The sequence below is a fragment of the Sinohyriopsis cumingii genome, chromosome 16 (genome assembly GCF_028554795.1).
Source record: "Sinohyriopsis cumingii isolate HCF-2022 chromosome 16, ASM2855479v2, whole genome shotgun sequence".
NCBI classification, from domain to species: domain Eukaryota; kingdom Metazoa; phylum Mollusca; class Bivalvia; order Unionida; family Unionidae; genus Sinohyriopsis; species Sinohyriopsis cumingii.
In genome coordinates, this window is record NC_142976.1 from 13,068,417 (window position 1) to 13,085,219 (window position 16,803).

A 16,803-nucleotide genomic window follows, 5' to 3' on the forward strand; every position below is an offset into this window, starting at 1 on the left:
CAATGTATACAATTATTTGGATACAGTGTATCACCTCAGTGTATACAATTATTTGGATACAGTGCATTGACATTGTGTAACTTTGTTACAATTTATTGCAATATAGAACATGTATATACTAAGGAACACTTTGTTATGATTTGATGCAATATAGAACATGTATATACTAAGGAACACTTTGTTAGGATTTGTTGCAATATAGAACATATATATACTAAGGAACACTTTGTTAGGATTTGTTGCAATATAGAACATGTATATACTAAGGAACACTTTGTTATGACTTGTTGCAATATAGAATATGTATATACTAAGGAACACTTTGTTACGATTTGGTGCAATATAGAACATGTATATACATAGGAACACTGTTACGATTTGGTGCAATATAGAACATGTATATACTAAGGAACACTTTGTTACGATTTGTTGCAATATAGAATATGTATATACTAAGGAACACTTTGTAGGATCAGGTGGAATTTTTTTTTTTATCTGCCTTTAAGTGATTAACTTCACTTGGTTTCCATAACAGGTTATGAAAATTCAATCTTTTGTGAATTAAAACACAAAAATATATCAGAAATGTTTGATATTATCCAATATGTTTTGAGTGATAATGACAATTTGACCTCCATATGCTCAATCATTTTATTTTTAATCAATGTTGGGATGTCAGAGTCCATTTCACATCGTTTTCAAATGATCCTGCTTTGTTCAGTCAGATAACATGCATTGGTTTGTATATTTAAATGGGATTTAAACTGCACTTACAGTCACAACAAAATATCTTTTGAAAAACAGTATATTACACTGCAAAAAGGTATTGATAAGAATATTCCTCTTTATCTTTTAAAAAACTATATTACACTGCAAAAAGGTATTGATAAGAATATTCCTCTTTATCTTTTGAACAACAGTATATTACACTGCAAAAAGATATTGATAAGAACATTCTTCTTTATCTTTTGAACAACAGTATATTACACTGCAAAAAGATATTGATAAGAATATTCCTCTTTATCTTTTGAACAGCAGTATATTACACTGCAAAAAGGTATTGATAAGAATATTCACAGTATATTACACTGCAAAAAGGTATTGATAAGAATATTCTTCTTTAATGGAGAATGTGTAAACTATTAATTGGCACACTGCATTAAGAGCTGACAGATTTCTACTCAGTCATTAAGAGCTGACAGATTTCTACTCAGTCATTAAGAGTTTACAGATTTCTACCCAGTCATTAACAGTTTACAGATTTCTACCCAGTTAAGAGTTTACAGTTTTCTACCCAGTCATTCAGTTTACAAATTTCTACTCAGTCATTAAGAGTTGACAGACTTCTACCCAGTTAAGAGTTTACAGATTTCTACTCAGTCATTAACAGTTTACAGATTTCTACCCAGTTAAGAGTTTACAGTTTTCTACCCAGTCATTAAAAGTTTACAGTTTCCTACCCAGTCATTCAGAGTTTACAGATTTCTACCCAGTCAATAAGAGTTTACAGATTTCTACCCAGTCATTAAGAGTTTACAGATTTCCACCCAGGCATTCAGAGTTTACAGATTTCCACCCAGTCATTCAGAGTTTACAGATTTCTACTCAGTCATTAAGAGTTTACAGATTTCTACCCAATTAAGAGTTTACAGATTTCCACCCAGGCATTTAGAATTTACAGATTTCTACCCAGTCAATAAGAGTTTACAGATTTCCACTCAGGCATTCAGAGTTTACAGATTTCTACCCAGTCATTCAGAGATTACAGATTTCCACCCAGTCATTCAGAGTTTACAGATTTCTACTCAGTCAATAAGAGTTTACAGATTTCTACCAGTTAAGAGTTTACAGATTTCCACCCAGGCATTCAGAGTTTACAGATTTCTACCCAGTCAATAAGAGTTTACAGATTTCTACTCAGTCATTCAGAGTTTACAGTTTTCTACCCAGTCATTAAGAGTTTACAGTTTTCTACTCAGTCATTCAGAGTTTACAGTTTTCTACCCAGTCATTAAGAGTTTACAGATTTCCACCCAGTCATTAAGAGTTTACAGTTTTCTACCCAGTCATTCAGAGTTTACAGATTTCCACCCAGTCATTCAGAGTTTACAGTTTTCTACCCAGTCATTAAGAGTTTACAGATTTCTACCCATTCAATAAGAGTTTACAGATTTCTACCCAGTCATTAAGAGTTTATAGATTTCCACCCAGTCAATAAGAGTACAGATCTCTACCCAGTCATTAAGAGTTTACAGTTTTCTACCCAGTTAAGAGTTTACAGATTTCCACCCAGGCATTCAGAGTTTACAGATTTCTACCCAGTCAATAAGAGTTTACAGATTTCTACCCAGGCATTAAGAGTTTACAGATTTCTACCCAGTTATTCAGAGTTTACAGATTTCTACCCTGTCATTCAGAGTTTACAGATTTCTACCCAGTCATTCAGAGTTTACAGATTTCTACCCAGTCATTCAGAGTTTACAGATTTCTACCCAGTCATTCAGAGTTTACAGATTTCTACCCAGTCATTCAGAGTTTACCGATTTCTACCTTATAATTAAGAGTTGAGAGGTTTTGACCATGTCTTCTAGTTACAGAACTGATAACAAAAATGCCCTTAATTCAAACGTAGCTAATGGCAAAGTGGTGTATTAATATAAATGTATAGTTCACAATCACATCATTGGTGTACAAGATTATGATATTGCTTAAGATGAAAGTACAGTGATGGTACCTTCTCTATACCATCATTTTTCATCAGCTCATGTCGCACTTGAAGCTTCAGATCTTCTGTCTTCTCTTCCAGCTCTGCAATTTTTGTGGCAGATGCCTAAAAACAAGAACACAATATCCTGAAAATACCTTCTGTAGCAGAACAGAATGTATGAATTGTGCGACATCCTAATGTACAATCTTTGAAAACATTGCCAAATCTTCTCATGCATGTAGGTACTGTATGTGCTCACTTAAAAGCTGAGTCAACAACACAGGTCCTGAAATCTGGGCCTATGTTGTTTATTTAACTAACCTAGCAAACTGTCTAGACTGATTTTGTGGTTTGTTGGAATAAAATCCTTGAATACCCCCCAAATCCATTTTACACCATGAAAATTAAATAAAATACATTATGAAAATCAGTAGATCCTGAATTTCAGTACATAATGAAAATCGGCTCACTATAAAAATTAGCACACCATGAAAATCAGTATGCGCTGATATTCAGTACACCATGAAATCACTATACCATTAAAAGATCTATATCTTAAATTCAATTCACCATGAAAATCAGTACATCATGAAATCAGTGCAATTAGAAAATTAATACACCAAGAAAGTCAATATATCCTGAAATTCAGTACAATAACATCAGTAAGCCATTAAAATCAGTAAGCCATGAAAATCAGTATGCCATGAAAATAAGTAAGCCATGAAAAACTAGTGAATTCACAGTATTTAGAACATCAGTTTTCTAGAAAAATCAATATCTTTCTGTATGTATGGGTCTCAAATGATTTACCATTATTGTATGTTTTCTGTAATAATTCTCAAATACATCACAATTAAATTAATCCATTCTTTCTGTGTCAGATATAGTGTATTAGTACATAGGTATAGTGTATCAGTACATACGTATAGTGTATCTGTACACAAGTATATTGTATCAGTACATGTGTTTTGTGTATCAGTACAAGTGTATGGTGTATCATTACACATGTATAGTGTATCAGTACACACAAATAGTGTATCATTAGATAAGTATAGTGCATCAGTACACAAGTGTAGTGTATCAGTACACAAGTATAGTGTATCAGTACATGTGTATAGTGAATCAGTACATGTGTATACTGTATCATTACATGTGTATGATATATCAGTACATGTGTATTGTGTATTAGTACATGTGACTGCTGTATCAGTACACAGGTATAGTGTATCAGTACATGTGTATTGTGTATCAGTACATGTGACTGCTGTACCAGTACACAAGTATATTGTATCAGTACATGTGTATTGTGTATCAGTACATGTGTATTGTGTATCAGTACATGTGACTGCTGTACCAGTACACAAGTATATTGTATCAGTACATGTGTATTGTGTATCAGTACATGTGTATACTGTATCAGTACATATGTATTGTGTATCAGTACATGTGACTGCTGTATCAGTACATGTGTATTGTGTATCAGTACATGTGACTGCTGTACCAGTACACAAGTATCATGTATCAGTACATGTGTATTGTGTATCAGTACATGTGTATGCTGTATCAGTACACAAGTATAGTGTATCAGTACATGTGTATTGTGTATCAGTACATGTGACTGCTGTATCAGTACATGTGTATTGTGTATCAGTACATGTGACTGCTGTACCAGTACACAAGTATAGTGTATCAGTACATGTGTATTGTGTATCAGTACATGTGTATGCTGTATCAGTACACAAGTATAGTTTATCAGTACATGTGTATTGTGTATCAGTACATGTGACTGCTGTATCAGTACATGTGTATTGTGTATCAGTACATGTGACTGCTGTACCAGTACACAAGTATAGTGTATCAGTACATGTGTATTGTGTATCAGTACATGTGTATGCTGTATCAGTACACAAGTATAGTGTATCAGTACATGTGTATTGTGTATCAGTACATGTGACTGCTGTATCAGTACATGTGTATTGTGTATCAGTACATGTGACTGCTGTACCAGTACACAAGTATAGTGTATCAGTACATGTGTATTGTGTATCAGTACATGTGACTGCTGTATCAGTACATGTGTATTGTGTATCAGTACATGTGACTGCTGTACCAGTACACAAGTATAGTGTATCAGTACATGTGTATTGTGTATCAGTACATGTGACTGCTGTATCAGTACATGTGTATTGTGTATCAGTACATGTGACTGCTGTACCAGTACACAAGTATAGTGTATCAGTACATGTGTATTGTGTATCAGTACATGTGTATACTGTATCAGTACACAAGTATAGTGTATCAGTACATGTGTATTGTGTATCAGTACATGTGTATGCTGTACCAGTACACAAGTATAGTGTATCAGTACATGTGTATTGTGTATCAGTACATGTGACTGCTGTATCAGTACACAAATATAGTGTATCAGTACATGTGTATTGTGTATTAGTATACAAGTATAGTGTATAGAACACATGTGTCAGTACAATGAATGGAAGCAACTAGCACCTATTTTATTCCATTCAAATTTACATATACCATTAATTAAAGGGTCTGAAAAATATAATGCACATAAAACACAGATATAACAAATTTAAAGTTAGTACAAAATGAATTTACATACCTAGTTAATTTAAAATTATACAATTTCCAGTTCACCTGTTCCAAATATTTTGCTGCCAGTCCAAAACTCTTAGCCAATTGATGTCATGATGCAAAATAGAACAAATGTCAACATGAAAAAATAATGCTAGCCTAAAAATGACCTCAAGACTAAAAATGACCTCAAGACTAAAAATTACCTCAAGCTTACGCATCAGATCTTCCTGCTCTTTTGTCAATCTCCTGATCTCACTCTCTCGTGCACGCACTTGCTGACTGAACAGAACAAATAATAAAGTCAGTATTAAAAATCTGTTCTCACCAAGGAAGTCAGCAGAGAAAAGACAAGAACTATATCACTACAATCAGTTTAAACCCTTACAATTATCTGAACTTTTTATTCTTAATCTACCCACCCACCCATACATTCACACATACACACTCTCCCCCCTTCTTCCATCACTTGTCTGCATTTAAAACTTGCATACCTGCCATAACATGGTCTCATGCTAAAAACATGCATACCTGCCATAACATGGTCTCATGCTAAAAACTTGCATACCTGCCATAACATGGTCTCATGCTAAAAACTTGCATACCTGCCATAACATGGTCTCATGCTAAAAACTTGCATACCTGCCATAACATGGTCTCATGCTAAAAACATGCATACCTGCCATAACATGGTCTCATGCTAAAAACTTGCATACCTGCCATAACATGGTCTCATGCAAAAAACTTGCATACCTGCCATAACATGGTCTCATGCTAAAAACATGGTTTATTTTACTCCCAAACCCTGCAACATGGTCATGTTTTGAAAAACACAATTTTCAGTAATCTTCAAAATACAAAAAAAAAGAAAAACTTCATTATATGCACACAAAATGTTGCCTGTATAGACAGTAACTATTCTGATATAAAACTAGCCATTCAGCAGTTTAAATAGTGGCAAACAAAAGGCAAAGAGGTCAGGTATATTACTTAATTGGCTGACAAAGCTAGTGTGATGTGTTCAGTATTTTGAAGACTGCAGATGGTGAACCCATTATATGTGCTAGTTGGCATAGGTAAAGTTCACAAAGTGGAACAACTCATTATAGATAAATCAAAGAGATAATAGATGTATGCTGAATAACAATAGTTATTACCTATCATTGCCTTATATAAAAATATTTAAGCCATCTGTATTAAAGATTATTTACTGGCAAGTTTGTGAACAGTTGAAGTCAGATTTTACTCCATATATAAAATGCAAAGCGTGATTATTTCAAATGTTGGAATAGTGTTCAAGTGCCATTCATATTTTAAGGTGATTCAGGAAGCAATTAGCTATCAGCAAAGCAATAAAAGCCCAGCATAAATAATTTTCAGAACTCCTGGTTGACAGAGTTTTACTCAGTGACACACACCTGCTTATGGGGGAGGGGGCAGCATTTAATTCTTGGCACATGTTGCAAACAACTTGTCGGCATATGTCATTACTGTGTGTATGATGTCGGTTGAAACAGGAGCGCTACCTGTATGTAACATATCTGACACACTGATTTGAACATTCAGATCTATTCTCTTATTATTTTTTGTTATCTTAATTTTGTTAATTGACCTATGCTTTTCATTATGATTTTAGTCATTTAGCCATGAAATAGATTGCTTGAAAGACAATAATAAGCACACACTCATGTTTACACTTTGATTTGTGTTGATAATGTTTTAACACATGTACTCAACAGTAGTGATGTTATCATTGGCTCCCAAAATTTCCTATACATGTATTTTTCTCATATACAAAAAAATTCTTTATTAAAACTACCAAAACATACTTAAAATTTTTTTCTCACCATTTTGGGGAAAGATCACATATGAATTCTAATATAAGATAAATGTGGCATAACTCCTGAAATTTCACATACATGTATTTTCTCATACATGAAAAAACATTTTTTCTTCTTAAAAGTATGAAAAATAATGTGTAAAAAGTTTATTCAGGGATCATGCTGAGCTTTGCCAATGTCACAAATTGTAATTTTTTTCCTTATTGGCAACAAAATATACCATCTGGCAATTATTTTTTTTTGTGCAACATTGTTGGCTATTTAAACTTGTATCTTGGGTATGGAGTGGAGAAATTCAGAGGCACCATTGTTACATAAACAAATGCTTTGTACCTATCAACAAACCATCTTAGTAGTGTATTATTATATCATAATCCACTTATGCTAATATCTGGCCTGAGTACTTTATGATGTGATACACTCCAATAGTCATGATACTGTGTCTGGCTACAAATGACCAACCTTTGAGGGTAGGAATAGTAACTGCTACAATCAACCAAATGACAGTGAATTCCTTTTTGTAAATGTACCCAGAAAAAGTAGTTCTGCTGAACTTCATAGAAAACCGATTGCCTTTGAAGCACCAATCATTCTGTAAAAATACTAAGCAAAGGAAAACAAATCAGTCTCAGTCAATGTTCTACAATTATTTGAAGATTCCACCACAGTAAGAAATGGCCATTTGTTTGGTCCTTGTCTTTTAGTGGTGACTTCAATAACACATGCACCCTTCATCAAAGAAAGCTGACTCCAGTCTTCAATAAAAGCAAAGAACCTTTCATCAAAGGAAGTCAGCACAAAATTTAAATAAAAGCAATGGAATCTGATGGATTCTTGCATTTTCCAAAGTGACTGGAACATGTTTATTGTATTGTAAAACTTTCCTTTTTCCAGGTAAAAGTTTATGCTTATGATTGCAACCAACAGTGGCATACATGCAAATTAAATTTCCAATCTTTTAAAACCATAGATATCTTTCCAGCAACTTAACTAAAGATTGGGTATCTTGCAAAGATGTTTGTTAAACTTTTAATTTGTTCATCTTTTTATTTCATTACGAATATAAGCCTCATCCCTTGGGTAGCCTTGAGAAAATGATAGCCGTCTCCAGCTGACCTAAATCTAGGCCAGTTAAAGTGCATGTACATATGTAGCATGTAAACAACTACAACCATGTACTACTTGTGACAATAATATAGTGAATTGTTCAGTTTCAATTTGATATAGATAAAAAAGGACTATCATTTTTTATATATGGTATCTGTGTTTTCTAATGGGATGTGACTGATGCATGAATTTTACAACATGTGATTTATACTTGAATTCATGGATTTTTTAATATACATGTACACTACTTCATGGATTATGGATTGTAATACACAAATAACTTGTCTTGTATTTCAGACTAATTTGTCTTCATTTTACAAAAGCATGTATTTTTGTGGCCGTTTTTATTACCCGCCCCCCCCATTTCTTTGTTACATGCATCATTTTCTTGACTAACTGACTTGGTTGGTCATCACATAGTTCAGACTATAACACAGTCAGGTTCTATGGACCTGAACTTCTTTGTTATAGTGGGGTCACACTGTACTAAGTCTACCAATGATTTGTTTCTTTGCAAGTGTATTTAATGCTTTGAACAAGAGAGACAAAATTATTTTCAGGTTTAAATTTCCAATTATTTTCTATAGGTTTAATGAAAAGTAAACTTATTCTCAATTGGATGACTTTGCTTTTTTTGGTCACATGCACTGGTCTCCCTCAAAGCACACCTTTTGAGTCTCAAAAAGCACTCAAACACTGTCTGGTAATATGGCAGGTATGAAATGGAAACCTTCACTGTCATCTATTCATCCTCGCAAAACAACAAACCAAATATGACCACCTTCCATCAGTCAGTGTAGATAGAGTTAAGTTTACAAGGATGATTCCATAATACCTATGATAATGTGAAAATGTGACTTTGGACTTCAAACCCCCTCCTCCCCCTGGTGGTGCATTCTGAAACCATTGCCATTTAATCAATGAGAATAGACTGATTTATGGGAGAGACTTTCAATGAAGATGATGATGAATTATCTCCATGATAAATATAAAATATGATTACCCTCCCTTAGATTGTGTAAATGGTCAGTTCAGGTCAACAGGTCAAATGAGTGATAAATGGAAGGACATAATATAACTGCAACAAGTGTGGACATAATAGATTGAACATTTTTTGTTATTTCTCATACAATTCTTCTTTCCAATTAATTTAAACTTATTTCAAACACAAAAATCTGATTCCTTGCTGCATTTGCATTCCCAGGTGGGTCATTTTAAGCAAGCAGTTCTTAAATGTTTTTTGGGGGATGGAGTGTGGGTCACATTGCAATTACAGTGAAGCCCCTCAAAACAGAACTTAATACCAGGATCCACTCAAGATTGAAAATTTTCTGAGCTAAAGGTTTTCTTTCTTCGATGGCATATTTTTTTGGTCTCCAGTACACTAAAATTCTTCTACTCCAAAAACTAAACAAATTTCCAAGACCCACATTTCAATTTTAGACTGGAAAAAAAACTCAATAAAAGGAAAACTCCACTTAAGCATGGAAGTATAGTCATGGATCGAGTAAAACACAGCTGACACCTGTTGATCCAGATTATTTATATAATTAGCAAATACTGCAGTAGGCTTGTCAGTGAGCCTGTCTAATGATCCAGAAATATCCAAAAGGCATGCAACTTAAAAACAATACTTTTTATGCACATGACACATATTAGGGCTGATATACAATAGGCTACTTGAAAGTCCCTGCCAAGTAAATAATGGCTAACTTTGATGGTAAATTGTTAATAACTAAATGATTGTAGATAAGCCAATTAAGAAGGATTATGTTGATCTGTTTATTATTGAATCATGAATGATGATCTTCATTTGTATTAATAATCATTAGTATGTTTGTATCTTTTTAAAATAATTAGCCAGAGTTTAATAACCAGGCCTGTCATCTTGCTTTTAAAGCTTTGCAAATGGAGACTGACACAAAAGTATTCTAAACAAGTCAGATTTGCTATACTGATTTTCAAAATAGAAAACTCATGAAATATGTCATGTATTCAAGTAACCATGACTGTCATTTGTTTTTACACATGTCAAGATGTCAGAATGACTGGCTGAGTCAAAGTCCTTTTCCTTTTAAACACATGCACATGAAATTCTGTCACTCAAATCACATGAAAAACATTACAGTTTGGGTTTTACAAAATTAAGATGTTGTGGTCTTAAAAATGAAGGCTGTTATCAATGATGATGCGCTTATACATCAACTTATAGATACTTTTTTTTTTACATCTTCAATACTCTCAGTAAGCACAATCTGTTTCAAAACCAAAAATTAAATTTGGTCCCAAGGGTTTTCAGTTTTGAGTTGTTTCACTGTATAAAAAATTAAACTTCCAAAGTATGGCCTCACTTTACATTTAAACAGGTAAACTGAGACTTTAGGAGAGGAATTTTCAAATTTGATGAATACACTACAGTCAAAGCTGTATTAATCAATTATAATCTCATTTTTAACCTAATTCTGACAAAGGTAAAAATAAAGTGTCAGCTCTCTTCATTCAAAATCTTCTTTAAAAGTTTGAAAAATGTCCTTCAAAAGGTTAGCCCTTTAACAAGAAGTGTTTATATAAATTGTCCAAACAGTTAACATAAAGCAGAGATTATAACTTTAATTGCTTTGAATATGACCTCCAAAAGGCCATAACCCATTTGTGAAGGTGTCACATGCAAATTTAAAGCCAAATAAATATATTGTAAAAATAATGTACTGTAATAAGCCTCACCTTGTAAAAGGCAAGAGGTGGGCTTCTAATTGGACAAGGCTTTCTTAAATAAAAATGGAACAAGTTCTGTGAAAGTGGTGCATGGGTTTATCACCCAAACATGGGCTTCTCATTGCAACATATGGTATGTATAGTTGTATTACCTACCTATATAGCTAAGTGTACTTCACCAAAGTTATGCTATAATGAACTGCATGAAACTGAAATAATTAGAGTTGTGGCCATCCAATGGTCTTTGAGAAGTTGCAAGCCATGCAGAATGAAATAAAATCCATTAGAAACATATGTTATTAAATCTTAATGTCATTACACATCAATAATGACTGGCTATTGATAATTAGTCAAAATTTATCAACAATTTATGCGCCTGAACAGCCGATTACATCTCATTTCTATGTAAAAATAGAGAATCTCAACAAAATGGATATCTGAAAAATGAATAAGGTCCAGAGGGATTTTCTGGTCTTTGAGAGGTTTAACTGTATGATGAAAAGCATCTGAAAGACCTGGATCTGCTGTTGGATTAATGTGGAGGCAATTCAGAGTCCATGCTGTAATGCAAACACTGATATGATCTGGTTTCTACTGACCAGGGTCTAGATTATAAAATTGAAAATATATGTGTAGGGAGCAGAATAGACAATGATATATCAGTACATTTTGTAATGCCACATCTTTCTGGGTCTATGCTCTTGGTGTAGTAGAAAGAAGTCTAGACATTGATATATTGTTGGCACATTAGCAGTTAATCACATGCTATACATGAGCAAATAAAATTATGTATATATTACATGCGTTAAAGTTATATTGCAAGAGAGAGAAATACATGCATACCCATATGTATATGTATATACATATGCCATTTACTGATATCAATAAAGGATTGTGCAGAATGCATGACAAACATCCACTTTTGCTCTTAAGTTATTGTTTATATTCAGCAAGGATAAAATAACTGTCCTGAAAAATATGTGAAAGATTCAATTACTATGAAATCATCCATCTACAAACTACATAGAACATGGCCATCAGTTCTCTTTAAATAGAAAATGCAGCTTTAATTAATCCCATAGTTTAAGAAAGAATAAAAATAAAGTATAAAAAAGCAATACATTAAGATAACATATAAAATTGATTTTAAATGTGAATTTCTGTAATTGGTTGATGCATATTGGTTGCCAAACTGCAAACAGGACATACTCATCCATAACGATTTTCCACTGCATATGGCATTTCAAAATCTACACTATTATTTCAACTTAGGATTCATGTAAAACTTGTAGACCATGAGCTCTTGGTAGCGTATGTGATTGAGATCTGGTTTTATGCTATGCTCATTGTGATTGGTGCATGTTATAATAGAATAAATATGGTAACCTAGGGACAGAAAATATCTGAACCACCTGCAATTAAGACTTGTGTTGCTTACTTAGCTTGAAATTAAGACTTGTGTTACTTACCTTGCAATTAAGACCTGTGTTATTTACTTACCTGCAATTAAGACTTGTGTTACTTACCTTGCAACTAAGACCTGTGTTGTAACCTTGCAATTAAGACTTGTGTTACTTACTTAGCTTGCAATTAAGACTTGTGTTACTTACTTAGCTTGCAATTAAGATGTGTTGGGGTATGGGGGCTCTGGATAGAGGTAATACCTTTGCTGTCTGGCAGCTGTACTCTCTGACTGGACAGACGTGCTGGCCCTCATCCATCTCCCAAATCTCTCATATCTGCCTCCAAGAAGGAATCATTCCCGGCATACCCCGGTACACCGCTTCAGCTGGCAGGCCAAATGAAATTGAGGGGGTGATGTTAACACTGCATCACTAGGCAAATGAACTTCTACAGTAAAGTCACCGGCTAGGATGGAAGGTCTCTACAGATCTATGGCCAAGAGTTCGGGACCAGGGTGCACCATATGTATTAGTGGATTCGGCTGTGACTGACCAGCTATGGTTTGAAATAGCAGGGAAGGCAGATCTCTTCAGCCATGGTTGGCCATCTGCCTAGGAGAGGGAAATTCCGATATAAAACCTGTGGCCTGCGGACCTCGCTGCCACTGTCCTGGCTTGCTGGGCCATGGCAGATGAACCCCAGGTTTAAAGGGTGGGGCCAGTTTGCTCAAGCTGCACTTCACGTAAAAGCTCCATTGAGCAGGCATAAAGAAACTGTCTACTGTTTACATCTACCCCTATATCTATACGATTCTATCAAGTCCTGCAGCAATGGGAAAGGGGAAAAACGGCAGGTGAAAGATGTCACTGGAAGCTGCAGTCCCAATCCTACATGCAGGCGACTCAGGCCTTTTCCCATGTGATGTTGACCTGGAGATGACACCATCACCCAGTAGCAGCCTGAGTGACCAAGCAACCTTTTCTAGGGACAACACTGCTTGCTCTACATGGAGATGTGCCTAGAAAAGGTGGCATAACCAAAGCTTGTCTCCTTACCCCACCCAGTTGGCCTGCTGCAGCCAATGAGCATCTTCCAACACAGTCGAAACATAACAGAAAAACAAAGCATGCCCCACCTGCCTTACATCATGAGAAAAGACTAAAACTGACTTGTTGGAACATCAGAACAATGCTAGGCTCAACCGACAGCAACAGACCAGAACTACACTCTGCCTTAACTGCATACAAACTCTCTCGCCTTGATGTTGACATTGCTGTACTTAGCAAAGTCTGCCTTTCAGAGGAAAAAGGAAGTTTGTGAGAACTCGGTGCTGGATACACCCTGTACTGGTCAGGAGAACCAAAGACTGAAAAATTACTTTCAGGAATTGGTTTTATGGTCAAACACTCAATTGCCACCAAGTTAACAAACCTTCCCACTGGTCACACTGACCGCATTATGTCCATGCATCTCCCATTAAGAAACCAACAACACAACACACTCTTCAGTGTATATGCTTCAACACTACAGGCAGATCCTTCTGAAAAGGATAAATTAGATGCTGACCTGTGCAGACTTCTCAAGAGTTTCCCAGAGAGTGACAAAATAATCATCCTCAGAGATTTCAATGCCAGAGTGGGCCAAGACTCAGAAGCATGGAAAGCCATTCTTGGGAAACAAGGTGTGGGTGGCTGCAATGACAATGGGTGTCTGCTTCTTGAATTTTGCACAGAATTACAGCTCACCATAACAAATACCATATTCCAGCAGAAAGACAGCCTGAAAATGACCTGGATGCATACTAGATCATAACAATGGCACCTAATCAATTATATCATAGTATGCCAGAGGGACTTAAAAGATGTCCTTCATACCAGAGTGGTGTCCAGTGTAGAGTGCCACACAGATCATCATCTTGTCCAATGCAAGCTAGTCTTCCACTTCTATCCCATGCCCAAACAACAAGGAGGCACCCCAAGAAGGAAGCTCCAGGTCCAAAACCTGTTGTCTGCAGACATCAAGGCAGATTTTCAAGACAGCCTGCAGTACAGACTTGAAGAACCTAATTTTCTGCCAGATCTGCCTCCAGAAGAGATGTAGAATCACATCAAGGCTGCCATTCTGCAGACCTCAAAGAAATTCCTGGATTCATCACTAAGAAAAACAAAGACTGGTTTGATGAAAACAACCAAGAAACCCAAGAACTGCTTGCCAAAAAGAGATCAGCGTACCAAGCCCACCTCACTCAACCATCCTGTCCACAGAAGAAAGCAGCCTTTTACCTTATCTGCAGCTCCCTCCAGTGCAGGTTCCAAGACATACAAAATGAATGGTGGACAAAGCTTGCAGAAAGAACCTAGCTGTACGCTGACACTGGTGACTACAAGGGGTTCTATGAAGCGTTGAAAGCAGTGTATGGTCCTTCCTTCCAAATACAGAGCCCCCAGCGAAGTACAGATAGCCAAGAGCTACTCACTGACAGGGAACCTATCCTGATCCACTGGTCAGAGCAGTTCCACATGCTCTTCAGCACTAGCCGACAGTCCAGGAGGCAGCTATTGACTGCATCCCACAACAGCCACCAAAGATAGAATTCAATGAGGCACCCACACTACAAGAGACTGTATAAGCCATAGAACAGTTGAAGACTGGAAAGGCTGCAGGAAAAGATGGTATCCCACCAGAGATATGGAAGAGAGGAGGCCCAGCATTGCACACCAAACTCCATGAGTTCTTTGTTTGCTGCTGGGAGCAAGGGAAACTTTCACAATTCCTCTGAGATGCAGTCATCATCACCTTGTACAAAAACAAGGGGGAAAAGTCCGACTGCTCAAACTACCATGGAATGGCTCTGCTCTCCATTGCAGGCAAAATCCTTGCTAGAATGTTGCTGTACACACCATTGCAGAAGAACATGTTCCGGACAGTCAATGTGGCTTCAAAGCCAACTGACATGGTGTTCATCATGAGACAGATCCAGGAAAAATGCCAAAAACAAAACAAAGAAGTGTACATCACATTTGTGGACCTAACGAAGGCATCTGACATGGTGAGCAGGACTGGACGGTTGAAAACCCTTGAAAAGGTCGGCTGTCCTCCAAAGTTTTTTACCATGGTCATCCAACTACATGAAGACCAGCTTAGTCAGGTCAGAAACAATAACGACCAGTAACAGACCTTCCCATCATAAATGGCGTGAAACAGGGCTGCATTTTAGCCACACATTGTCCTCAGTTTTCTTCAGCATGATGCTCCAAATGAAGACGATGGCATCTATATTCAATTTTGTACTGATGGCAACCTCTTCAACTTAAGGCGACATGAGGCCTACACCAAGATCTTGGAAAAACTGATTAGAACTTCTCTTTGCAGACAACGCTGCCCTTGTTGCCGACATGGATGCTGCCTTACAGCGCATAACATTCTGCTTTGCAGAAGCTTGCCAGCTCTTTGGTCATGAGGTCAGCCTAAAGAAAACTGAGGTGCTTCACCAGCCTGCTCCGAAGGAAGAGTACCGGCCACCAAGCATCTTCATTGACCAGACAGAGCTGAATGTAGTCCACCAGTTCACCTACCTGGGCTATGTGATCTCTTCTGATGCCAAGATCAACAAAGATATAGACAACAGACTGGCCAAGGCAAACAGCACCTTCAACAGACTCTATAAACGAGTGTGGTACAATGCCAGTCTCAAGAGAGATACAAAGATCAGCATCTACAGAGCTGTCATACTGACCACCCTCCTATATGGTGCCAAATCCTGGGTCCCCTACAGCTGCCACCTCAACTTCCTTGAATGCTTTCATCAGCGCTGCCTCTGCACCATCCTCAACATCCACTAGAGTGACTTCATCACCAACACTTAAGTCCTCAAACAAGCAAGGATCATGAGCGTTGAGGCCATGCTTATGAAGATACACCTACACTGGGCAGGGCACGTGTCCAAGATGGAGGATCATCACCTGCCAAAGATTGCACTGTATGGTGAGCTCTCCTGACTGGCCACCATGATAGAGGAGCACCTCAAAAGAGATATAAAGACTCCTTGAAAAAGACCCTCACAACCTGTGGTATCGATCACTGCCAATGGGCAACACAAGTTGCTGACCATGAAAGCTGGCGATGTACAGTTCACCGGGCCACTGCCAATTTTGAACAAAAAAGATTGGCCAGCTTGAAGGAAAAAAATGGCAGAGAAAAAACCTGGAACCATTGACAGCACCCACCAAAACCCAGACATTCCTCTACAGCCTCTATGGATGGACATGCCTGTCACATACTGGGCTCGTCAGCCACCAGCGCACGTGCAATAGACATGGACATCCCCCTTCCTAAATCTTTGCAAGTGAACTCAAGCCAACACAAGACTTGTGTTACTTACTTAGCTTGCAAATAACACTTGTGTTACTTACTATGCTTGCAATTAAGACTGGT

The 16,803-nt window shown here is 36.7% G+C and overlaps 1 protein-coding gene across 5 annotated transcripts in view; it reads right to left on the reverse strand.

Moving 5' to 3' along the window:
• LOC149779962 (uncharacterized) overlaps positions 1-16,803 on the reverse strand; it is a 170,316-nt gene that overhangs the window by 37,046 nt on the left and 116,467 nt on the right. For all 5 annotated transcript variants that reach the window (XM_089936673.1, XM_089936678.1, XM_089936679.1 and 2 more), the window contains 2 exons: positions 5,509-5,584; positions 2,735-2,830 (listed from right to left, as the gene is read on the reverse strand). In XM_089936673.1, coding sequence (XP_089792799.1) covers positions 2,735-2,830; positions 5,509-5,584 — 172 coding nt within the window. The remainder of the gene's footprint in view (positions 1-2,734; positions 2,831-5,508; positions 5,585-16,803) is intronic.